General features: G+C 42.9%; 3 protein-coding genes across 3 annotated transcripts; 1 reads left to right on the forward strand and 2 right to left on the reverse strand.

Annotated features, from left to right (window-relative positions):
- The first annotated feature begins 12567 nt into the window (after positions 1-12567).
- On the forward strand, positions 12568-13713 carry P153DRAFT_148179 (uncharacterized protein). Its single transcript, XM_033662174.1, has one exon. The coding sequence runs from the start codon at positions 12952-12954 to the stop codon at positions 13579-13581; it is 630 nt and encodes a 209-aa protein (XP_033517998.1). The 5' UTR covers positions 12568-12951; the 3' UTR covers positions 13582-13713.
- Positions 13714-17388: 3675 nt separating this feature from the next.
- Positions 17389-18566, reverse strand: P153DRAFT_361848 (uncharacterized protein; the record flags this gene model as incomplete). The annotated part of the gene is made up of 5 exons (XM_033667029.1): positions 17389-17439; positions 17480-17545; positions 17601-17689; positions 17828-18087; positions 18511-18566. The coding sequence occupies 5 exons, from the start codon at positions 18564-18566 to the stop codon at positions 17389-17391; spliced, it is 522 nt and encodes a 173-aa protein (XP_033517999.1).
- Positions 18567-23287: 4721 nt separating this feature from the next.
- Positions 23288-23954, reverse strand: P153DRAFT_391333 (uncharacterized protein; the record flags this gene model as incomplete). Its single annotated transcript, XM_033671041.1, has 3 exons — positions 23288-23552; positions 23644-23848; positions 23915-23954. The coding sequence occupies 3 exons, from the start codon at positions 23952-23954 to the stop codon at positions 23288-23290; spliced, it is 510 nt and encodes a 169-aa protein (XP_033518000.1).
- Positions 23955-25074: the final 1120 nt, after the last annotated feature.

A 25074-nucleotide genomic window follows, 5' to 3' on the forward strand; every position in this document is an offset into this window, starting at 1 on the left:
CCCTAACCCTAACCCTAACCCTAACCCTAACCCTAACCCTAACCCTAACCCTAACCCTAACCCTAACCCTAACCCTAACCCTAACCCTAACCCTAGATCTTAACTACTTTAATAGTAACTAGAAGAACTATTAGAGGTTCTAAACCTAGATAAACTATAAGCTAGAACGTAATATTAGAGGACTAGGATTAGGCTCTAGGTATATCTTTAACTAATTAAAGGGGCCTATAGCTAGTATTACCCTATTATAGATAAATTATAACAAGATAGGTACTATAAAAGGCCTATAGATATTTCTAGATAAATAATTTATAGATAACTTATATACTAAGAGGGCTAGGTAGAAACTTTAAACCTTTTAGTAAAGGAAGCTTTCCTTATAATACTTTAATATAGAATTTATAAGGCTAGCCTTTAAAGTAGAAGAGAAGAGTAATACTAATAACCTAAAAATAAGGTATCTTAGCACTCTACAGCCTAACCTATAAGACTAAATAATATCTATAGAAGTACTAAGTAACTAGACTATCTAGTTACTAATAACTTAGGTAGTTACTATTAAGAAAAATCTTTTTAGGGCTAAGATTAGGTCTACTTTCTTATATATAAGGTCTCCTTAGAATAACCCTATAGATTAGAAACCCTTAAAAGCTTACTTTAGTTAGGTAATTAAGGTAATAGGTAGAACTTAAAATAGAGCTAAATAGGCCTTTAAAGAAGAGCACTCCCTCTATAGAGAAAAGAACCTATATCTATATTATAAAAAACCTAAGTACTACGCTAATAAGTACTTTCTAGCGCTAGCTAATTATTTAGCTTAAGCTACTCTTATAGTAACCTATAACCTAGAAGAGTCCTTAGATAAGGAAATAGTAGGTTTAGAAAACTAGAAACCTCTATATATAAATATAAGTAGAGGTATAAGAAACTAGATTAAAGAAAAGAGTAGTTCTTATTATTTTAGCAGAACTAGCTAGATAGAAAACTATTAACTATCTATATAATTATAAACAACGTAGCTGTAGTATCTACCTTAATTAATACTAGCTACTTAACTTATTTAGTTATCTTTTCTAAGTTTATAAGAAATAATAATCTAAAGTATACTATAATTATATAGAGACCTATTATTAGAGTAGAAGAAAAGTTCTTCTAGATAGAAGTAGCTATCTAAATATAGATAGATATAGATAGCTATAAGAAAGAAATATAGGCCTATAAGCTAAAAAAAAATAAAGAGTATAACCTTATCCTAGAAAAACCCTAGATAAATAGATATTAGGTAACGCTAGTACTAGTAAAGAAATCTATATTTATTTATAGTAGCTAAACTAGAATATAGAGCTAAAAAGGTAAAATACCTATAGAGGTTTCTAGAGCTATTAGTATATAGGCGTATTTAGCCTAGGCTAAATAATTTTAGAAAAATAAATAAATCTAACTATATTCTGCCTTTATAGTAGATATTAAGAAAGCGCTAAAGAAAAAGAAAATAGTTAACCCCTAGAAGAAGTTACTAAGCTATCTATAAAATAAGTTTAGAACCTTTTTAAAAAAGAAGGCTAATAAGCTTATACTACTAAAAGAGGCTACTATTAACTACTCTATTAAGACTATAGAAAAAGATAGTAAGCTAGTAGAAATTCTATAAGAGCTACTATATAATATATTAAGAGAAGAACTACTAGTATTATAGAAGGAACTTATATTATACCTAAACTATAAGTTTATTTAAGTAAGTAAATCTAGTGCTACTACCTCTATCCTATTTATAAAGAAACCTAGAGGAAGGCTATAATTCTACGTAGACTACTAAGCTTTAAATACTATTATATATAAGAATAGATATCTTCTCCTACTTATTTATAAGACACTATTCTAAATTACTAAAGTAAAATAGTTTATAAAGGTAGATATTATCTAAGCCTTCTACTAGATACGCGTAGTAGAGGAGAATAAATAGAAAATAGTATTCTATATCTAATTTAGGCTATATAAATAGCTAGTTACTCTATTTAGCCTTACTAACGCCTCTAGTATATTCTAATAATATATTAATTAGGTACTCTAGGAAGACTTAGATATATACTGCTTAGCCTATATAAATAATATACTTATCTACTTAGATAAATTATAGAAGAATTATAAGTGCTAGGTTAAGATAATTATTTAGAAACTTAGAGTAGTAGGCCTATAACTAGATATTAATAAATATAACTTTAGTATTAAGAAGACTAAGTATTTAGAGTTTATAATAGAGGTAGGCAGTAGTATTTAAATAGACCTAGAGAAGATAGTAGTAATCTATACTTAGAAAAAGCTAAAAAGTGTTAAAGGTATTTAGAGTTTTATAGAATTTACTAACTTCTACTAATAGTTTATTAAGGGATTTTTAGAAATTATTATCCTACTAACTAAACTTACTAGGAAAGAAGCAGTATTCTAATAGAGGAAACCTTAGAAAATAGTATTTTCTAAACTTAAAAGTGCCTTTATTTCTAAACTAGCATTAACTAACTTTAACCTAGACCTAGAAATAGTAATAGAATATAACGCCTCTAGGTAGGTAACTAGTAGAGTTCTCTTATAGTTTAAAAAAGATAAACTACTCTATATAGTAGTATACTACTTAGTAAAGAATATAGTAGCTAAGGTAAACTATACTATATATAATAAGGAACTATTAGCTATTATAAAGTGTATTAATTAATAGAGTACTAAACTCTAGTAAGTTCTAAAGTTTATTATTATTATAGATTATAAGAACCTAGAGTATTTCTATACTATAAGACTACTATCTAAGAGGTATATATACTAGTTAAACATACTTAGCTAATTTAATTTAACCTTTATATACTACCTAGAGAAGGTTAATAGAAGAGTTAATATACTCTTCTAGAAAGAAAAGGATTTACTAATAAGCTAAAATAATAAGTATATAAAGATAAGAAAATTCTAGCTCTTATAGCTATATATAAGGAGCTAACTCTAACTTAAAGAAGAAAAAGAAGTAGGTATTTTATTCTACTACTAAATACAAAGTCTACAGCCTTAGAAACCTAATAATACGCCTTTAGTAGATAATAACCCTCTACTAGAACCTAATAGTATACCTATAAAAATTACTACTAACTTTACTTTAGCCTATAATAGCTTAAAGAAGCTTAAGAAAATATAGGAAGTTATAGCTAAAAATAACTTAATATATAGGAGAGTAAAAGAGGCTATAGAAATAGGTTAGAAGAAGTTCTCTCTAGACCTAAACTTAAAAGTCTTATTAGTAGAGTATACTATTAATAAAAGAGAGTTTCTACGCTACTAAGAGTAAAAATAGGTACTAGATTCTAAAGAACTATATACTAAAATTATCTTAGAAACCTATAAATTCTTAGCTATAGGCTATCTAGGCTATAAAAATACCTATATAATTCTAGCTTATAACTACTTCTTTTTAGGAATATTATCTATAATAAGGTAATTTATCTAAAACTGTAACGTATATAGAAGAACTAAGCCTTAGAGAAAACTAAAAAGAGAACTACTAAGACTACTTTCTCTTCTAAATAGAGTATAGAAGGAAATTTTAATAGACTTTATTATTAATTTACCTATAAGTAATAGGTACTAGTACCTTATAGTAGTTATAGATAGGTTAAGTAAAGATATAATACTTATTCTATTAAAAGACCTAGATACCTAAATAGTAATAAAAGCTTTTATAGAAAGAGTTATAGCCTACTATTAGCTTCTAAACGCTATTATATCTAACTATAGTAGCTAATTTATTAGAAATTTTTAAAGAACTCTCTATAGAAAATTAGGTATTACCTATTAGGTATCTACTAGCTACTATCTAGAAACTAATAGTACTACTAAAAGGATAAATAGTACTATAGAATTCTACTTATAAGCCTATATTAATTAGAAATAAGATAACTAGGCACTAATATATTCTACTACTTAAATTACTATTAAAGAAAGGAACGTAGTATTTACTAATATTAGCTTATTCTTTCTATAATATAGATATAATATAGATATAGTATAGAAAGATATAGAATAGGCAATCTAGTAATAATATTAAAGGCCTAATAATCTAGAGAAGTTAGCTAGAGTACTTACTATAAAATTTATAGAAATACTAAATTATATATAAGTAAGGATAGCAGAAGCCTAATAACTCTAAGAAATCTAGGCTAACTACTATTAATAAGAAGTACTATAACTATAAGAAGAAGACTAAGTATAGCTATAGTATAGTAAACACTTCTTTAATAGTAGGCTAAGTAAGAAACTAAACTAGAAAAATATAAAGTTTTAGGTAAAGAAAGTAATCTTCTTTTATACTATAAGATTAAATACTCTTTTTAGTATCTACCTAGTATTTTACATAGATAGGCTACAGCTATACTCTAGAAACCCTCTAGTAAAATAAAATACTAATAATTACTAACCTAAGAGCGTATTAGAAAATATTAATAGAGAACTAGAAAACTACTAGAAAATTAAGAAAATTATAGGTAAAAGATAAAAATACTATAGTAGAGAATATAGAAAATAATACCTAGTTAAGTAAAAGAATTATACTATAACTTTATAAGAACCTATAGAAAACCTTAAAGAAGCTAAAGCGCTAAATAGCTAGTTAGCCTTTTTAAAAAATAAATAAAATAAAATAAGTAAACTACTAAAGGAGTTCTGTAAGGGTTCTTCTAATAAATTATAATAATACTAAAGGCCCTAGTAATAGTAGAGTATAGTAGAGAAAGTAGTAATTTTAGTAATAGTACTACTAGAAACTATAAGCAGTATACTAATAAGTACTTTTACTAGAGCTAAAAATATAGGCAGCTAAGAAAAAATAAAAAATATAGAGGCTATAAGAAAATAGGTTAATAAAGATAAAATTAACTACCTATATATAGTAAAGAGGAGAGAGAAATAGTAAAAAGCTAACTAGTCTAGAGCTAGTAAATATCTAAAGTATCTATTCTATAAATACTAAAGAACTTAGGAAAATACTAGTAGAACCTATTCCTAATTAGTATTTATAGCCTAGAAACTATTCTTCTACTTATTAATATACCTATTAGGCTTACTATTACTAGTAGCCCTAAGTTCTTAAGAAACAGTATACTTAAAAATAATAAAGACTAAACTCTCTTATCTAGACTAGAAAAGATAATTAAAAGAGCTAATAGTAGAAGCCTAAAGGCTACTACTAAAAGAACTAGAAGCTAGAATACTAGTACTATAGCTATAAAGTAGTAGAGGATTAAACTTAGTAGGTAAGTAGCTTAACTTTTAAGATTTAATAACCTTCTTAAGAGCCTAAGTAATAGAGTAGGTCTAATTATTAATAGTAAAAGCCTAAAAAACCTATAGATTAGCTAGAAAAATAGGTAGAAAATAAGGTTTTAGATACTAAGAGAAAGACTTACTAAGTCTATAAGGCCTTAGTTCTACTTTTAAATACTAGTATATATTAAGCCTAACTTATTAGTAATTCTATAAAGTAAACTCTTAGTAACTAAGTTAGAAGTATAATTATCTTAGTACCTCTTCTAGCTAGAAGTAAGCTTTTAAGCCTTATTTTAGGCTTCTTTTAGATTCTAGATAAAGTCCTTATTAATATTCTTAAGTAACTTAGAGAATTATAGGTCTATTTTAATAAGTAGTAAGAGCTTATAGATATAAATAATAGTAGGCTTAAGTTTATTAGAGATCTATAGAAATATTAGTTATAAATAAAAAGAAGAAAGTAATTCTAGTAGACTTATAGTATAATAAGTAGAATTTACCTTAGTAGAGTAGTAATAGTAAGTAGCTCTACTCTTATTAAACTTATAAATTTTACCCTAGGTAACTAGATATATTACGTAGTTAATATAGTAAAAAGAGTTAAGCTTACTAATAAAGAAAATATTAACTATAAAAGTAAAGTAGTTAGTAGGCTATAAGGTAGGTATCTATTTAAATAATATTAGAAAATAGGTAAGAAAATAGGTAAAACTTAGATAGAAAACTTATACTAGGTTTCTTACTAAATAAGTTAGATATAGATGTAGAAGTAGTAATAAAGAGCTTAGCCTTAGCTTTAGTAAAATTAGCCCTCTAAGTATTTATCTTAGCCTTCTTCCTCTTACGCTAGGTAGGTATAAGAGTAGTAAAAGTAAACTACTTACTACTAGAAATAGCACTAGTGTAAGTATTAACTATATTAATAAAGAAGAGTAAGAAAAGTAAAAGTATATATAAGTTAAAGTTAAAAATACGTATACAGACGTAGGTAGAGGCGTTAGTAATAGGTTAATATATTATATTATAGTAGAGTTAAAATATAAGAATTTTTACTAAAGGGGGGCTTATATAATAGGCTAGGCCTAGTAGAACCTTAGTAAGTAAAGCCTTAGAGCTTAGTAGGCCTAACTACTAATACCTACTCTACTACCTATACTTTAGAAACTCTTAGTACACTACTAGAAGGACTATAAGTAGAGGAAAACTAGTACTATAGATCCTTAATAAATTTATCTAATTTATACTAGTAACTACTCTTAGGGTTAGCCCCTTATATTATATAGTAAACTAGTATCTATTTATTAGCCTATCTAGTAAGACTAATATATAAGATATAATAGCCTACTTAATAGTCTACTTTTCTACTATTATTACTATATTATAGTATAGAGCGTAGAGTAGTAAGCCTATAAAACTAGTTACCTAATATACTACCTCTATATAGTAATCCTTATAGTAGAAGAAGTTTATCTACGTTAGGTTTTTATAGAAGATAAAGTTTTATTAGGTAGAGTAGTAATAGTAGAGAGTAAGAGTAGAAAATAATATATATATTATAGTAAGTAAAGTTATAGTTTATAACTAATATATAGTTTCTATTACTTATTTAGATAGTATTAGGAATATAAATATAAGTATCTACTAAATACTAGACTAATTAAGAGAGTATATAGTAGTTAATAAAAGCTAAAATAAGTAGTTATTAAAGCGCTATTCTGTAAAGAGTAGAGAGTAGTAGAATAGGTCTAGTATCTTACTAATTATAGATTTTATAGCTAGTATCTTACCTATAGCTCCTAGAGAAGAACTATTATATTAGTAGTTTATAATATATACTATAGAATAACTATCTCTACGCTAGTTATCTACTAAATTATATATATATCTCTATTTAAGGCGTCTAGCTCCTATAGCATAATAATACCTTAGTCTATACTATATAGTATACTTATTACACTTTTAGTACACAGCTAGACGTATATCTTTATTAATATACTAATACTAGAGTACAGCACTATAGAGCTAGTAAGTAGAGTTATAGTAATAAAAAGTATAAAGAAAGTAAGGAAGGTAATTATTTAGAAAAAGATATTACTAAAAAGGTTAAGGTTACTAGTATAGATATATATATTTAAATATAGGTATTTAGTGTTATAGAGTAGTAGATACTGTAGAAGCTACTACTAGAAGAGTATTAGCTAGGTAAAAGATAGGAAATAAGAAAAAGAAAGGTAATATACTATAGACTAGAGAATCTATAGAGATATTTAGCGTAGAGAATATTCTTTTATAGATAGTTATAATAGTAGTAGAGTAATAAAAGAGTAAGAAAACTAAGAGTAACTATTTATAGAAAGTATATAAGTAGAACTTAGTATAAGTATATAGAGGCTTATTTCTGTATCTAGTACACTATATAGTGTTATATAATTTAAAACTCTTAATATATCTAGAGTTTACTCTAAAGGTTATTAATAAACTATAAAGAGCTTAGCCTATTACAAGACTATACTACTACTAGGTAATTATAATAAAAAGCTGTTTCTAGAAAGTATTAAGTAGAAAAGTAATTATTAGATTCTAAAAGGTAACACTATACTACTAAGTCTTAGGTTAAAGAGTTTTAATAAGTAATCTACTATAAGTATTAACTATAATTAAAACTTTCTTAATCTAGCTAGATACTCTAAATACTAGATAGTTATTAACTTATAACACTAACTATATAGGACCTAGGTATAAATATCTAAACTAAGGCAGTGTTATAGTAATACCTAAGCTAGCTAATTAAAGAGCTAGTATTTCTATATTAGTATACTAACCTAGTTTAGCGTAGAGGGAAAGGCTAGGACACTAAAGCTAGTACACTAAGGTAAGGACACTATAATAAAATAAAGAAAATTAAGTACTAGGTTAGGTATAGTAGATAAATAGTTTAGAAATATACTTTTTAATATAGTGTAGAGGTAGTAGATAGCAAATAGTATAATAGGCAGGAGGAGAGGCTTTATTAGGAGTAGAGGTAGGTATATAATATATATCTTAGTCGTTTTGTATAAAAAACAAAAGGAAAGTCGTTAAGTAGGATATCTAGTTAAATAACTTAGTAAAATTATTAGTTAGTAATTAGAACGTTAATCTTAGTAGCCTTAAACCTGTTCTATTAACCTCTAAGGAGCAGATTTCCCTTACATCTAGCACTAATAAACCTTGTAGTTTACTGCTTGTATATTATTATTAAGCTTAATTGTATAGTTGCTAAAATAAGTTTAGCTAGTCTCGCAGGCTATTATACACTGTGTACTGAAATACTTACAAGACAAACCTCGCAACCCCCGTACCTTCTATTAGCAGCCACAAGGGGTTGAAGTATAGCTGTTACTCCAAAACAGCATGTCGTATACAGATCCAGAATCTTGGAAAACAGTTACTAGTAGTCCAAGTTACAGCTACGACGATGCCAGTATACGCGTAGGATGTTCTCCCGCGCCGCCCTGCTGTTTGACTCTCAAAGTTTTCGACGCTCAGTCGATTACATTCCTTAGAAGCGTTTGTCGCACTTTCGAATTCACCAGTGAACATCACTGGCACAGGGACAATTCAATTTTCTTCGGGTTGTGGTGGCTCAAGTTAACGCTCGAGCTCTTTCAAGTACTACTCCTGGAGACGGATGGGTGAAAATACTAGCAAGGTGGGGAAGGAGCAAGAGTAGAAATCAGGATCTGGAGGAGTGAAGCAAAGACCAGGGAGAGCATTGGCATGTTCGCCGAAACGTGTAAGGGCCTGAATGAGGAGAAGACCGTCCCGGGATGTGGCGTGGTAATACTATACATGAGGAAGCTTTTCAATTGAGAAACGTCAGTGATTGTGTCGATATACTCGACTAGCAGTGCAGGTCGGACTTGGACATTGGGCGAAAAGAACGGATTGACATTGATTAACGACAACACTGACAATGAGCTTGACTCTTACATGACTTCTCCGAGTTCGGCCTGGCCAATTACATCTACGAGCACCTCACAACTCAGTCGAATGATGTAAACTATAGTATCCATCTCATCAGAAGCGTCGCCTTTCTTCGTTCTCTTACGTTCGAACTCTACAAACCCAATGTCCCTCTTACTCCATTGACCGTAGCTGCACAAGCCATCCCTAGAAACGCCACATCTCTAGGTACAAACCAAACACATCCTTGCATCTACATCCTAGAACAAACACCCGCTCCATCAAGACCGTTATGTCCACTCTCATCACTGACGCCCTTGAGGTAGCTAAGAACCACAAACAAGATATACGCAGAGTCGTACCAAAAGTCCCAGCCGTAAATTGTGCAGAAGAAATTACGAACGTAAGAAGAAAATGAGACCGCGTTGAAGAGCACGCAGGCTCAGCTAAGGCGAAGAAGGACGTTGCATGGTCTGTTCTTCGTGAAGAGCTGGGATGGGATGGGCAATGCGGCACACTTACTTTTCAGCCCATCGCCTCAACGCCGCAGGTATGCGTTTGTGCAAGGCTCTTAGGGAAGATGCACCGATAACAAAGAGAGCAGGGTAAGAGGTTCAAGACGTCTATCCGTTGGCATAACACACAGCAGCGTTTTTACGGTCCCTGCCAAGTTTACTCGCAGCTTCGATATCTTGTAGCTGTGGACGAGTCGACAGATTCTAAGCTGGGTATGCAGATCCGCCGTTTGTCACGACGGATAGCAGTATTACATTTATCCAGTGACGCTTCGGAGCGTGCGGGGAAGGTAATGCAGTGAAGCAGCGGTTCGCTTTTAATTCGAGTAGAAGATAGAAATGGTGAGATTTGGTAGCCATGTGAGTCTGTACAACAACGAGAGATAATAGGAATAGAAGAAGCTCATTTACTAACCAACATTTGCAAGACATAGTTTTTAGCTGATGAGATGTCTGCCCGTTCTGAGACGGAGTGCCTACCAACCAATCTTTTGTGTAGCACCCGCCAGCTCATCTCACGAAGTCTCAACCACACCCTTCGTTTTATGTGTGGCGTGCTGGAATGGTAGTTCAGCGCTTCTAAGAAGCTACCGCTGTATATTTGCTGTACGAGGATGTTCCACTTTGTGTGCAGTTCCATTGATATAGAGTGATGTATTCGGCCTAGCGCTTGACTGGGAACAAATATCGCAGGCCTAAAAGCTATGATATGGCGAGGGCTGAATCACCTGTAACGGAAGAGCGTTAGCACTGGCGCATCAAGGAGATACACTGCTGACGGAACTGGCCTGCTACAATCGGTGCGAGTATTTAGGACTACTTACTATGGAACATGAGCTGGCCAACTCGCGCTGGCTTTACGAGCGATATGCTACTTGGGTACGACATGTTAATCAATTCGTGTCTCCGCCATCAATTATAGGCGGTTGTTCTACTCGCTAAAAGTCCTGCACCGCCTCATGTCCCGGTCAAAGTCCAAATCGGCGACGATACGCTGGCTGCCAATGTGCACCATGTGTTGGTTCCCTCAATCTCGGAGAGGTACACTGCCGCACCTCCCTCTACGTAGTGCGTTGCCAAAGACTCAAAGCGCGGGTAGTGGGCAAGATCATGCAAGTAGGAGTTTGTTGGAAAACGCCGCTCGTTGCGACGACGCATCTTAGCACTGACTTGCGGCAAGCTGCTGTCCTTCAGCTATCACCACGTTGTTCCAGGGAAGCCGTCTCCTTCGCCATGACGAATTACGCGGACAATGGCGACGGAGACGGCAGCTCTGCGCGGGACGTAGACAGCGGTAGCAGTAACGGTGTTCGGAGGCGGGGCATCTGCCGCCGTAGCGCTGCAGCGGCGGATATCATGGAATAAAAGGTTGGAGAGGTCGCGGGCGCGTAGCAAAATGCGCAGGGCTGTGGTGTTGCCATGTCGGATTTCGGCGCTCTCGATCATCGCTGCGCCAAGCCAGGGGACGATCGTCGCATGACCGCGTGATGAAACTTGGCTTAGTCAAGCGAGGAGATCTGGCCACGTGATTCAATCTCATGGCGAGACCCGGTGGTGGTGAGCTCGACTCAATTGATCTCATTATGCATAACAGAATATTCATAAACTCATCGCAAATGCTGAACCTACTAGTATGCCGTCCCCACCATGCCATGACTTGAGTTGCTTACATAACCCATTATCACGAGTTTCCAGGCGAGTATCTCGGAATAAGTTCTTCCTAGTCCTATTCTACAATTCAGTAGAATTGCATTTGACGTTCGTTCGGTAGGGCCAAATACCATCTTGCTGTCTGTCTCCAATTGGTTTGGAAGACATTACGTGACCCACGGGGTCGTGGGGGTGTTCGAGCCGGATCACGAGATAATGTCTTACTTTACATTCCTTTGCATAGACAGTGAGACCATGACATTATTGACCCTCCAGCTCGCTTTCTACACACAGTGCACAATACCCAGAGATCTAGCAATCCACCAACTTACTCACTTCAAGCCCGAAAGCTGCAAGCACACAACCGATCTCTCAAAGATCGTATCCTACGTGCATTCCAAGCATGCACACCTCTTGTTCCCATCATCTAGCCTCGCCGAAATTCAGCGGGCGCCGGTAGATCTGGAGGTCACTGTAGAGCCTTTCATGGACACGTGTAGATACTGTAAGCTGAGACTAAGCGTGTCGTGAGGCGGGTATAAGCTTATCATCACAGAGGCGTAGTGGAGCGCGAAATGTGCGGTTCGCGGAGGATGCAGGATTGAATGCGCTACCCGGGTTGCCTGCCGCTCCAGCGACTACGGTCGTTCATCCCTGCTTTGATGGACGAGGGTGGTTTCTATACGCCTGCTGCGACGCGCCATGAATGCTGGTGAGGGCCAGATAGCAGCCCCAGACTCCACCGACTACGATGCGCCCAGAAGATGTGTGTTACATCTTGTCCTCTCGATACCCACAGCCAAGCGTGAAGGAGTCGGCTTACGAGGCAGGAATATCGCGTCGTATCGCGTTGAGCTTGTTGAGCTTGTTGGGCTTAGCCGGGAGCCTCATGTGCTTTGCGGGCGACATGATGGCGCATAGGGTGGGATGCGCCGCTCGTCACGTCTCTTCGTTGTGTTGCAGACGACCAACAACATAATGCGCGACCAACAACACGATACGGGCTGCTTTTCCTGTAACGGCTGTAGCTATGTCTGCGCGTAGTTCCCATGAATCTCTACATGGTCGCTGGGATGCCTTCTTGGGATGCCAGCAGACGCGTCTCGCTCGCACGGTACGACTCTTCCACCCCGTGACCTGGATGACGAGAGCGATACTAAGAGTACCCCACAGGCAGCAGTAATTTGCACACGACCCTGAAACGCGCTCGTCCTTGCCGCGTCCCAAGAGCGGGCCTCGAGTGCCTACGGTGCGCCGAACGAGCTAGACATGCATCGGCGCAGTCTGTACCACCCTATCAGAGAAGCGCCCTGTATTCGCCAACCCTGGGTAGCTGCAAGCTTGTTGTAGTGGGAAGACGCAGGACATAGCTGCCCTGGCTGAGCGTGTGCACATGGGCTTGCGTTGATTGAGGACGCGGGGATTGCAGCGTCATTGGGAGGACGAGGATACGCTTGCATTGGACGAACAGGCATGGGATGTGCTTGGGGGCATCACGGAGGAGAAGGGCCTGCGTGTGTTAACTAGACACATCGTGGATATGCTCGCATGTGGTGGAGCGGAGAAGGGTGCGCCGGTACAAAGCAGCGAGATGAGCAGGTCAAGCTCACGTCACGCATTGGGGCAGAAAGCCGAAGCTGGGTTCGTCTTTGAGGCATGCATAAAACCCGCACAAACACGACGAAGCGCACGCGTACTATCGGATAGTTTGGTTGCTCACGATGACCCGCATTGGCTCACCACCTCCCGCCTGCTTGGGTACAGTCGCTCTCAGTGCAGCGCTCCAAGGTACACGCTCGGGAACGGAGACAAAATCGCACCTTCTTCGCATGGTTGGGAAACATATCGATGGTGCTGCTGGCAGCTACCCGCATATGGGGGTAACGGCTGCAAAGATTTTCCACGATGGCTGGCAACAACCACGATGCGGTTTCCTTCAACCCTGACTGGTTCCGAAAACGCACGTCGTCGCTACATCATAGCATTTGAACTTTATCACGGTACTCTACGCGGAATTCTACGAGCCGATCCCTCTGGACATACTTCCCCAGCCGTTTCCAAACATGATTACCCACTGATGATTCGAGCTACATTCCTTACTGTACCGGCCCTCATGGAACGCGCATACGTTGACTATCTCCTCGCAATCATTACGGAGCACAGAGATTGACTTCGAGTCTTGCACTTGCTATCTCATTGCTATTTTCCTGCACCGGTACCCTCAAAAGCTGTCCCCAATGGAGAAGCTCAACTCCACTCTAATGCATGAAACCAGACGACACGCTCGAAATTCCTGCTCTTCACACCGCGCCATAACCTATCATGCTGTCCTCGTCGTTGACGTGGCCTTCTCTTTGCTAGGCCGCAATACAAAGAAGGCGTTCATGACTAGAGTCACTTAATCTAGGTGTTACACCCAATTTTCTATCACGAGAATGCACGACGCTCAAACACACTCACTCATTGAACCCCATGTTGAAGTGAAAACATGCAACATCACTAATTTACCTCTTCAGTATGCCGAGGATGCGATCTACTTCGTCACCCACCTAATCTCCAGCTCCGACTGCGAAACGGCATCAGAGAGATCCTGCCACGGTCGAGCAAACTCGCGTGGATGAAGAAGAGACACCGTGCCTACCGAACTTCCTCAGCATGCCGACGAAGAGCTACTTGACCATTTTGGCGTAGCACGCCCACGGGAGCTCCTCGTCCGATGATCTTCATCGTACAGGAAAAGCGGTCTGTGGTGCTGCTTGTGTCACCATCAACACCAACTTCGAAATAGTACAAGAGGCTGCTGACCTTGATCGAGCGTACTTGGGCAAGGTGGGAGGGTCGAAATGACGCGTTCTTTGGGCAGTGACGCAGATCATCCCGCGGCCACTCTCAGCTGCTGTGAATCAGTCTACTCGCTCTGTCTTTGACATCAATTGGAGTGATGGTAGTCAGCCATGTCAACGACAAGACTCTGCCCGGCATCAAAAATAGGAATAGCAGATGAGACACTATGGCCGGATTGTAACATGGATCAGAAGAGCAAATGCTTATTAAATTTGCCCAGTACCAGGACAAAGAGCTGCGTGACTACTCTGGCACTGCGAACGCTCCGGATTTCCCTATCGTTTTCAACTTTGAAATTCGAAGCGGTCCTGCAGACGATTTACATCCAGGTAAAGAGGAAGACATTATGCCATACTGTGGTGAGCGAAATTCAGACAGAAGACTGGAGATTCGTGGTAACAAGAGACGAGATCATGGTAGTATGCGCAGAGCGTCGGAAGTAACAGCCTATCCGGCTCGCCGGTCATTTGCTCATGGTGGGTCTCGGGGAGAATGGATTGGTGTAAGTCTAACTGAAGGCTGCGACGATTTTACTACAAAAGTTGGCTCCCACGATTCTCGACTCCCATCGAGCCTGGAGCCCTAGCCTACCCAAGCAGGAAATGACGCGGGGTCGTGGGGGAATGGCGGCGATGGCTGGAATGAGCTCAAGGAGCGATCACACTAAGTGTGGGCCGAACAAGATATACATCATCATGAGTTGGGGAAGTCAAGTGAAACTCATGCTCGCCGACCAGAGGAAACCCTTGAACGACCGGAAGTAGAGAGTAGGGAAGTCTGGTAAGTCTTGTGTCAATTTTGTCAAAGAGTCGTGCATAACCAGCAATCTGGTAACTTACATGTCGTGCTATCGATCATACGTGGTACGACCCATGCTGTAGTAATAATTGACTGTACCTCCCCTATCGAAGCGGCCATTCTTTCAAGTACCTCGCGCTGTGGGAAATGTGGCAGTAGTCTATGATTGAACTGAACTTACAGACATCAACACTCGCGTTGGTTATACAATCGCTGAAGCCTCGAGAATCGGATCAGCATCTCATCGAGTTCTCAGCGGACCTTTTAGTTCGGGAGAAGCAGTAGCATTACTCGTGTGCCGACAACAACGCTCGATATCCGCTCGAATCCCGAAGCGTCTTTCAAACACAAACATCATCCCAAGACAACTTCGAGCCGCTTACCTCGGTAGGGCTTGACGTCGATACCTCAGCCAACGAGTTTGCCGCAGGCGCCAAAGCAGAGATCGAGATCAAGATCCGCAAGGAGACTCGGCTCGAGGCAGTCCAAGTCACGACCGCCCTCGGACAGATCCCGGCATAGGAGGCAGACGTAATTTCGGTCGAAGCGGCGTGCAGAACCATGGATAGTTAATGCGGGCGTACCAGTAACTACTCGGCTTTCATTAAGACTCTTATTTTTGCAAAGTCGTCGAAATTTGGAGGTCATAGAGCGGATGAAACTAGTTCCAAGGAGCCGGTTCCTGTACAATGCCGCGCATACCAAAGCCGATGCAAAGGAGGTTGATATGCCGAAAGCAAGGGCTCGTTTTGCGAACACCTGACAACCGATTTCACGAATAAAGCCCAGCCGACCAACACGTATTTTTATGCGCTCCTCCGCTATGTATTATCGCCGTGTCCTCGCTGCCACACTCAGAGCCTCAGCAGCGCACTGGACAACGACTCCAATACTCTCGTGGCATAGCATGGTTGAGCCTGCCCTTACACTTCTCCAGACATGCGGCAAGCTCGAGAGCGACTGAGGACGTCCATTGACGAGCGCCACCAACATGTCCTATGCAAACTACACCCACTACTCGAATCTTTGAACGTACTTGAAGTTACGCATCTATGTTCCTGCTTTACTTTTGGATTTGGTTGAGCGTCGTGGTACGCAAGGCTCGTCCGAGCCAGTCGAGGTTGAGGGACGTCGGACCGTGCAGGTATGCAATGTAGAAGTTGTTGTCTAATAAAGGTGCAGGGAAGTGTCACAAGTGACTACATGGAACAGAATATTGAGCAGTTCGTATGGTGTTCGTGTTCATTCAGTGACTTCTGCTGCTTGGTTGTCGTTGGCACAAATCCCCGGTCCACCCACGATACCATCAAATCCATTACATGTGGCGTGCGGAAGCGATGTGATAGCCAGGATCATGTTTCATTCTCTTGTCCCTTCTATTCGAGATCTCTTCATTTCAAAATATCTCTTAATCCCGATTCTCGAATTTGCTCCGTTAATTGCTTATAGACACATTAAGTCTGGGTTTACACAACGCAGTAAAAGTATAGATTTCCTTGGATCTACAGAGTCTATTGTGGAGGAGTGTACTGGTCAACATACTACTTGAGTGCGCTCTCATGGTCTCTATCTTCCCGGTCGACTATGATAACGGAGAATTCAGCCTACCCATGGGTCGAACGTGTGGGCTTTGCAGAGTCGATGAGCGGTTGTAGCGCCATCATTATAGGCAGTTGTATTCCTTTCTCTTTCGATGTTACCTGTCTCATTGTGCGCTGCCAGTGCTTTCCGGATCTTGCGATGGCTTCTTCGTCATCGCCGAATTGTGATGAATCAATGGGTTGAGTTGACTGATACATTTCCAACTACCGAGGTAAGGGGCGGTACATGTGGTTAGCATTAGATATGGCAGCATGCAACGACCCAATCTACCTCAGGCAATATCCCGTTTGAACCAAAGAAGCGAGGCTGCAGCCCGCCTTGGAAGGGGCCCCTTTTGAACGTCCAAGCCAACGTCGCCACTTTCCCTTTTGTAGCTACAGCCCAGCCCGTATGGTTTTATTATGGGCTTACATGCATTTCATTTCGCAACGAGCTGGGGAGTCGTGGATAACAAAAGGGCAACGATGATAAGGCTATAAAAGGCACTTACTACAACCAGACACAGTACATCCATGGCCTTGCGCCCATTATCATCGAGCCGGACCATCATCATCGAGATGGACTATTATCATCGAGGTGGACCGTTACTATCGAGACTGACTATTATCATCGAGACTGACCATATCATCGAGACTGACTATATCATCAAGACCGACCATGATCGTCAAGACCGACTATCGTCATCAAGATGGACTATTATTGAGACGGACCGTCATCATCAAGACTGACCATATCATCGACACCGACCATCATCGTCGAGACCGACCATTACCGTCGAGATGGACTATGATCATCAAGCCAGACCATCATTGAGACAGACACACTGCACCAACGACTACATTGTCATTGACCAGCTTCTCCCAATCTAGGGAGCAGCAACTCGAACAGGACTAAGGCTCAGTAGTGCCAGTCTCAGCTTTTGGCATGGACTACAAGCAGACTCACCAGCCACTCGCCGAGAACAAGGTCCGAAGCCGTGACTACTCGAGCAACCTCTGGGATACCCTCATCAAAATCATCGCGCTGCTGATACACTATGCGTTACCATAACGTTCCGCCTGTATCGGGCGCAGTGTTGTAGAAGGCGTGTGCTGCTGTAGTGAGGACGTCGCTGGATACCGAGAGCTCGGAGTAGTCAAACATCTCATCACTGTTTTGGTGGTGGGATGTACCTATAGCGGTCTCCTTGATGTTGAGCCGGATGCACTCATTGCCTTTCAGCTGCGTAAGGAGCGTTTCAAGTGCCACGACACCCTTTGCAACAACCGCTGTGAGGATACGCAGTTCGAAGTCATCGCGCCTAAGCAAAGATAGGAGGATATCTTCAAAAGTCAGGCTTTCCACTGCCGCCGCCAGCAGTAAGTTGGTGAGTACGGGCGAGGTAGGGTTGGCGTGCAGTGATGCGAACAAGCTCGTAGCAGTATCGGAGGAGCTGAACAGCCTCGTGGAGCAAGTTGTTTGTTGGCACGGTGCCTCAGTGGAGAAGAATACTGGTGCAAGCGGCTGCTACGGGATGCGATGTCTACAACAGTACAGGGTTCTGGTCGAGCGGAAGTCCACGACTTTATTTCCGTCTCCTTGTTTTCATCCTCGTTCACGCGCACGGAAGACTTCTTGAGAATATCTTGATTGGAAAGGACATTGTTAATGTAAATGGCTCAAAGAGCTCAGAATTTTCGTTTGAGCATCACACCGATCTTGAAAATAGCACAACGAATGTCTTCCTGGAACGGGGGCTCGAGCAGGACGCCTCATTTCTTCGTTGGGCTATGTAGCGATCCCGTTGTCAGGGGTTGTTCTTCGGCGTAATGGAGATCGACGGCCATGCCCACATGCCACTGATAGCATAGCCTACCGCACTTCTTCTCCCGGTTTGATGGTATTGCTATACTTGGTGAGTTCCTCCGGCATTGAAGATGCGCAGTATCCGTTGGCTACGGCCGCAGCCAGGATGTCAGCCGTGATCAGATGAACGATCTCCGACTCACACTTGCCGGCAACTGGCGTATCATGGCCACTCCACAGTTGATTTTGCTGATGCTATCGCCACAACCATGAACGTCAAGTCGAGACAGCCTCCAGCATTCAACTGCGTCAGGTTTCCCACTACAGCGTAAAGCACGCCCCTGGTGACAACCAAATCCCCTCTTACGCCTCTTCCAAAGTACCCCCAACTGTACCAAACACAACGTTCTCGAGCATACGTTCCAACCCAGCCAGCACGTTTTAAAGCTCGCCCCGAAGAAGTCCGACCATCTCCCCACCAGGATCTTGGGTGCCTGCAACTCCTTCTAGGAGCTTCATCGACGGCTGGAATCTAGATGGTCCTTCTATTGGCTTGGCTGTTGTGTGCAATTCTTTTGACCTTTTACAAAATTGTTATGAGAGCAAGCTTAATATATGGTTAGCGGAACCGATTTATCGTTTTACCCAATGTGGTTGGCGTAGATTCCCATAAGGTTCCGAGTATCCCGGAGCGCTCTCAGTAGCTCATATTCCAACTTGCATTTGGGATGACAGCAAGATTGGAGTTCGAACGACGCAACAAATTACTAGACAGACAGAGAAGACCAAGCCCGGGGATTTCAATAGATAGATGACCTCGGATCAGATGTCCCGGCTTTGCCCAGTATTCCCACACCTGCTACCAGCAAATGAGTCCCCCAACCCGATGACGTCAGCGTGCTCTGAGCGCCGTTGCGCACTTTCCGGTCACACCACTCCAGCTCGGGTAACGGGCATGATGGCTCCTATGCGGCTCGAACTCTGGATGCTTACACTATCATTTCTCGAAACCTCGCCTCCATACAACGAGCGATGACCGACGCGCGACGAGCGCCCTTCCTGCCGTACCTCCGTACTCGCAACGCGCCCAACTCCGACGCCGCACACGATCAGGCCGAAGCCCAACACTCGAGTGCGGATGCAGCGTCCGTTGACGCATTTCGCTCCAGCGGCAGCGCCATTTGAACGTCGCAATACCAACACGCAGACTTTACCATGGATGAATAATCAGCGGCCGATACGACGCCAACGCCCAAGGCGACACGCTCGCTCGTCGCGGGCATTGCACGCGCTGCACGCACTCCAGCCATTTCGATCCAGCGCGGCACAGGCCCTTGATCCAACGTCGCCGAGTAGCCGGGCGAGCGCTCTGCCGGAAGTCGTCGAGACGCGCCGCACTGCAGATGTTCACGAAGATGCGCGTTGGCTGTTGAGTTAAGAGCGCGACAGAAGCGTGGAGAGTGCGGCTGACCCAACTACAGATACGTCCAGACTCCGCGAATCATGACAGCAATGCTTCACGAAGCTTATGCCCGAGACACCGCTAGACCACCGCTCGGCGCATTGCACACGCGGTACCGCTTCCCAGACGGTGCCGAGCTCGACTACACCGATCGGATGAGGATCGAACGTGCAAGGGCGCTCGAGCACGCCTATACTCGTACAACGACCGTTGATTCGCGGTTGAGACGGCACATCTGCGTTGGGGAGACTGGTCTGGACTGGTACCTCGAAGCAGGTCTTCTCCGGCATTCTTGATGTGCGATGATATCGGTCGGCATCTCAGCACTGGGGAAAGGTCATGGGAATTCTCATTCGCCTCATGTTCGCAGCGAAATCCGTCGTGGGTCGATAGTCGGGCGGCGCAAGTTCCGAACGGTTGAGGGCTAAAAGACTGCGATTCCAAGTCTACGTCACACACAACAAACATGTTGAAGGCTACGATTTGAGTACTGGAGCACGGGCTCGATCGTGCGGATAGCAGAGAATCTTGTCTACGCCTTTGTCTCAGGTTGAAAGGGCGGAGACACATGTTCAGCAACACGCTGACTAATTCCACCCGGCACGAGCTCCAGCTTCGCGAACCGCCGACGCCCTTCTCGCTGTGCTCCTGGAATTGTCTGCTCCGTTAACATTATTATCGCACTTGTTAGGCCTTCGTCATCCGCCTTCTAGAATCATATCGCAGGGACATGCTGGGGGAACAACCACATCAGCGACCGGGACTCAACACTTGAACGCCGAAAGAGCGTCTTGAAGGCTGCCAAGGCTCCAGTTCTACCCTGAAATGCATACCAGCTATGCTGCAATAATGAATGTGCATGCGCCTGCTCAGAACCGTCGCCTACCTCATCTTCTACTCCCACATCTTCGCCAATGCCGTCGCTCTTACATCATCTCAGCGAATATCGTTGGGAGAAGTCTTGGTCAGCATTGACGAGCGAATATCACGTTATGCTTAGCGAAACCATAACGTCGCTGAAACGAGTCTCGCCGTATAGCCAGAGCAGGTTACAGGTTCATCGGATTGCAACGCTACACAGCGCAGCCGGAAAAGGTCAGGAACCGAGCTAGCATTCGCGGAACAACACCTATCATACTCATCTCTGACTCTGGGTATACCCATCCAACTACAGCCACCCATGTTTTCCACCATCAAGAAGTACACAGAAACAGCAAATAATTTTATCCCCATCTCTCTTCAAATATAAACCACCTACCCAGGCGTCGAAATACCTCTCTTCACGCTTCACCGTACCAATTATCGCCTCCCCAACACCATCTACAAGGCCGTGCCCCGTTCCTCAAAGCTCGCGAAGATCCTCGTTGAGAGCATAGCATATACCTACTCCCCCCCTTCCCCTAAACCCGCCCGCACACCTACTACCAAAAGAGGGATGACTCTCGTCTTCCGCCCCGTCCTTTGCAAGCCTCATGGCCTCGGACTGGCGCTGTCGCTCGGCTAAAGATGTGTGGGCTACTTCGCTGTTTCTGCGGAGGGTTAGGAGGGTTGTGCGGTTGTGGAGGGGGGTAGGAAAGGAGGAACGAGAAGGAAACGGGGATGGGGGATATTGATTAACGACTCAGACGATGTGCTCGTTGTGAAGCTGCGACCTGGTGATTGTGCATTTACTAGAAACTTTTGGTGCTTTGGCCATGATAATAAGCTGCAGTAACTATTATTGTCCGAACTTGAAACACACAGTTGTGAACTATATCTTCTGGTTGCATATCTGCTACATATTCAGCACTTTCCTTAATCTCAAGTTGCTGGAGGATACTAGAATATATAAAGAAATAGCTACACTGCTAAAATCCAGCGTCAATATCTCATCCCATCGAGAAGACCTAGCATGTACTACCCAATAATGAGTCCTTTTCTCATATCATAGAACATATACAATCGTATACCCAACCCATCCCAGCACCAACAAAATCCCTTCCCTCCCCCCAGCTCACAACATTTATACTACTCGACATGCCATTACTCCCCCTCTGCCAAACCATCCCACCGCCCAACCCAACCTCAACCCCAAATCTTGCCTCTACTGTGTATCCCCATCAGCACTCCCCGTCATCACAAAAACAGTGCAGAAGTCCGAGTACAGTACACACCCGAACTCGCAGATCTAGATCTAAATTCCCAACGATATGCCGTAGCAGATTGATGTTATGCTATGCTGTGCTCGGAAATTCGATACGAGGTAGACTGGGAAGGAGGGCTGCGGGTGCAGGGCGTCGGCAAGGAGGGCTTCTGGCGACATGGCAGTTGTTCTTGCGTCGTTGCCTTCTATCTTCAATAAAGAAGACGTTTTGAGATGCGGGGTTGCTGTTTCAATAATCCGCAGGGACGGTAATAGTCTGTTGATTCGGCGGTCGTAGACCATTGTCGGGACTTCGAGATCATATGGTCTTTGTGGGCGATGAGCGGAAACTCTTGTTGAGACTGGGACGTAGCACGGTATGCCATGCGGTTTGGGAGGATTTCGGGCTGAAATCTGACTACGTTTGTTCAGTTTAATGTGCTTCATCACTCCACAAGTTCGTGAGGGGGAAATAGTAAGCGTACATGTTCCGTCGTCTTGCCTTGGTCTGGTCTGCTCGGTGATCCTCATGCGCCTGACAACCTGTTTATCCTACTACCGAGCCGATGGTAAGAGCGATGAACGACCCTAGAGACTCCCAGCAAAAGCAGATCCACCTAACACTGGTGAAGAGTTCGTTCACTCCGCCTCCGGTACGCGAGCTTCGCCCGCAAAACCGGCGGCAAAGCAACATACTATGTCCGTCTTCTGTGAAGTAGACGCAGCCTCGAGCGCTGAAAGTTCTGTAGTGCCGAGGCAGTAATCGACACGTCCTATCGTTTCGATGCGTTCAGCTGGTCTCCCGGCGCGGTGATGCTCACTCGTCACGAGCGTCACTACCTCCGTCCTTGGGTGATGTGTCGCCCATATGAAACGATCTCCCTCCCGCGGCATGACTGGCTTGACATGCCGTCGCGCGTTGCCGGAAAGCCGGGCACAAGCGTGAGTCGTATGCGCAACGATGTATCAGAGCCTGTTCGAATGACGGCTGGTGTCTGAAAGACATGCGACGATGAGGCTTGAGTCGCAGCCGACGGCGGTTCAATTCTCGTGCTTGCGGTCATGAAGATCCGCATTCCGGACAGCTTCCAAGCTGCCTCCTTCCTACTCAGCGGTTGAGCAAGCGGACTCGGCTGGCTCGGTAGTCTCGCATATAATTGCCGTGGAAGGAAAACGAAGGGCGCTAACGCCGCGGAGACGCCGGGTATCGTGGCCGAGCATTCGGCGCCTCGTAGCCGCAGCTGGGGTGTTTGTACTCGTATTTCACGCGTGTGGTATGGGCGAGTCGCATTCCGTGAAGCCAAGCGGAAGTAGAAGTCTGGAGCTCTGGTACCTCGCCTTTCTCGTCCTGATCTCTGCGCGCGCAACAAAGACGATCTGAGCGAGCCCCAGAATGGCGGGTACACGGCTCAGCTGGGCCCATGGCTGTCCTCCTGCCTTCCGTTCTCGGTGTAGCCAATGCGATGTAATGTGATTGCGCGAGCTGCTTCCGAGCGCCATGCCATCGCGCCCGTAGGCGCAGATTCTTCTACACGTGTCTTATACCGCGTGCGTATCCGACGGTCGTATAACGCTCCTCGTTGATGTGGCGCTGAGTGACTCAACGGCGAAACACCGACGCGTCGGACTTTCTTGCGCGGCTAGCTGTGACGTAACTGAGACAGCGCTGAGTGCAGGGCGGGTTACGGCATCTCGCGTAGTTCCTGGCGCGTGTGATGGTGTCGAGGTGAGGTCGTTCCGGCGTGGACGGGTGTGCGGCGCGGACGTGGCATTGGAGAGACGCACCTAGTGAGGGTGCTACGAGAGGACGGTCTTTTGCTGCGTCTGCTGTGTTAGTTTCTGTTAGTCCGACTATAGCAGTGTTGAGCGCGGCGGGTGTCTACGACTTACAGCGTCTTTCTTTGCCTGTTGGGCGCAGCGGGCGCTGCATCTTGGCGTTGAAGCTGTTCAAGCCGTCCAAGTCTCGCTCACGGCCGACGTGCTTGTGGAGGTGACGCCGTCGCTGCGGATATTAGGAGTCGAGGCGCATGGCCTTCTGCGAGCAGGCACATGATGCGGGAACGACCAGCAGGCGTGGGTGTAGCTATCGACCGTGAACGACCGCGAGCGACCGGCGTCCTCGTGAACCTGGAATGTGTAGAGTTAGTCTTGGCGCAAGGCTCTTCATTGCATTTACCCGCCACCACGACTAGGTACACCAAGTATTGAGGAGGGTCATTGAGATGGAAATCTCAATTATTACTCGCTTGTTTTTCTACTTCTATACATCTTCCCAAACGTGTTTGTGAAGCGATGTTTTCACATCTTGTCACCGAGTTCGGTTTCGTCACACCATGGAACTCGACTACATTACATGATGATGATGATCTGGCTGAGCAACATGCTATTCACAGTTCTATTCGCGATGATTTGTTGCATATGTGTAACTACATCTCTCGCAGAATGCTACAAAGCGAGCAGTGGGGTATGAGGGAGAATGATCACCTATGAATAAACATGCGCGGCAACAATCTTATGAGCCCGAACTGATCCAAGGCGAATGATCAGAAAGGAAGCGCGGATAGATCGGCTTACGTGAAAGTTTGTTACTGTGTTATATGCAGCCTGGGTTTGGATTTCCTTCCATGATGGCATGGATGCAAATCGTAGAGATAAACCTCAGCAAACAGGTATGGCGAAGTATATTACGGTAGATAGAATACACAAGTGTTAACAAGTCCAAGCCGCGCACCGCAGTCGACGCTTGTCTAGATTGTATTTCCAGAAGTCGTTGTGATGCTATGGCCAAGTCGGAGAAACAGACTCGGCAACGTTTCGTTCACTTCAATGCGACATGAGCGGATTGTCTTTAAGAGCGTCGACGAGTCCTGGAGAGAGGCGGAGAAACATAGGTTTTGTACCGAAACTGTTGAGTATTGTGAGGAGAGTTATGAAGGAAGTGACCGCAGTGACTAGATAGCGACACGGAGCCGGTCATTTCTCGCCTTCGAAAAAAGTTTATCAGGATAGCTGATGCACAAAAGAGCCTTGGGTCTGCTTCGCGTCCAAAC

Source organism: Dothidotthia symphoricarpi, assembly GCF_010015815.1.
Source record: "Dothidotthia symphoricarpi CBS 119687 unplaced genomic scaffold P153scaffold_28, whole genome shotgun sequence".
Taxonomy (NCBI): Eukaryota; Fungi; Ascomycota; class Dothideomycetes; order Pleosporales; family Dothidotthiaceae; genus Dothidotthia; species Dothidotthia symphoricarpi.

Excerpts from the sequence above, each read along its gene's own strand:
- P153DRAFT_148179 (XM_033662174.1), top strand. The coding sequence starts at position 12,952 with ATGCTCGCATGTGGTGGAGCGGAGAAGGGTGCGCCGGTACAAAGCAGC.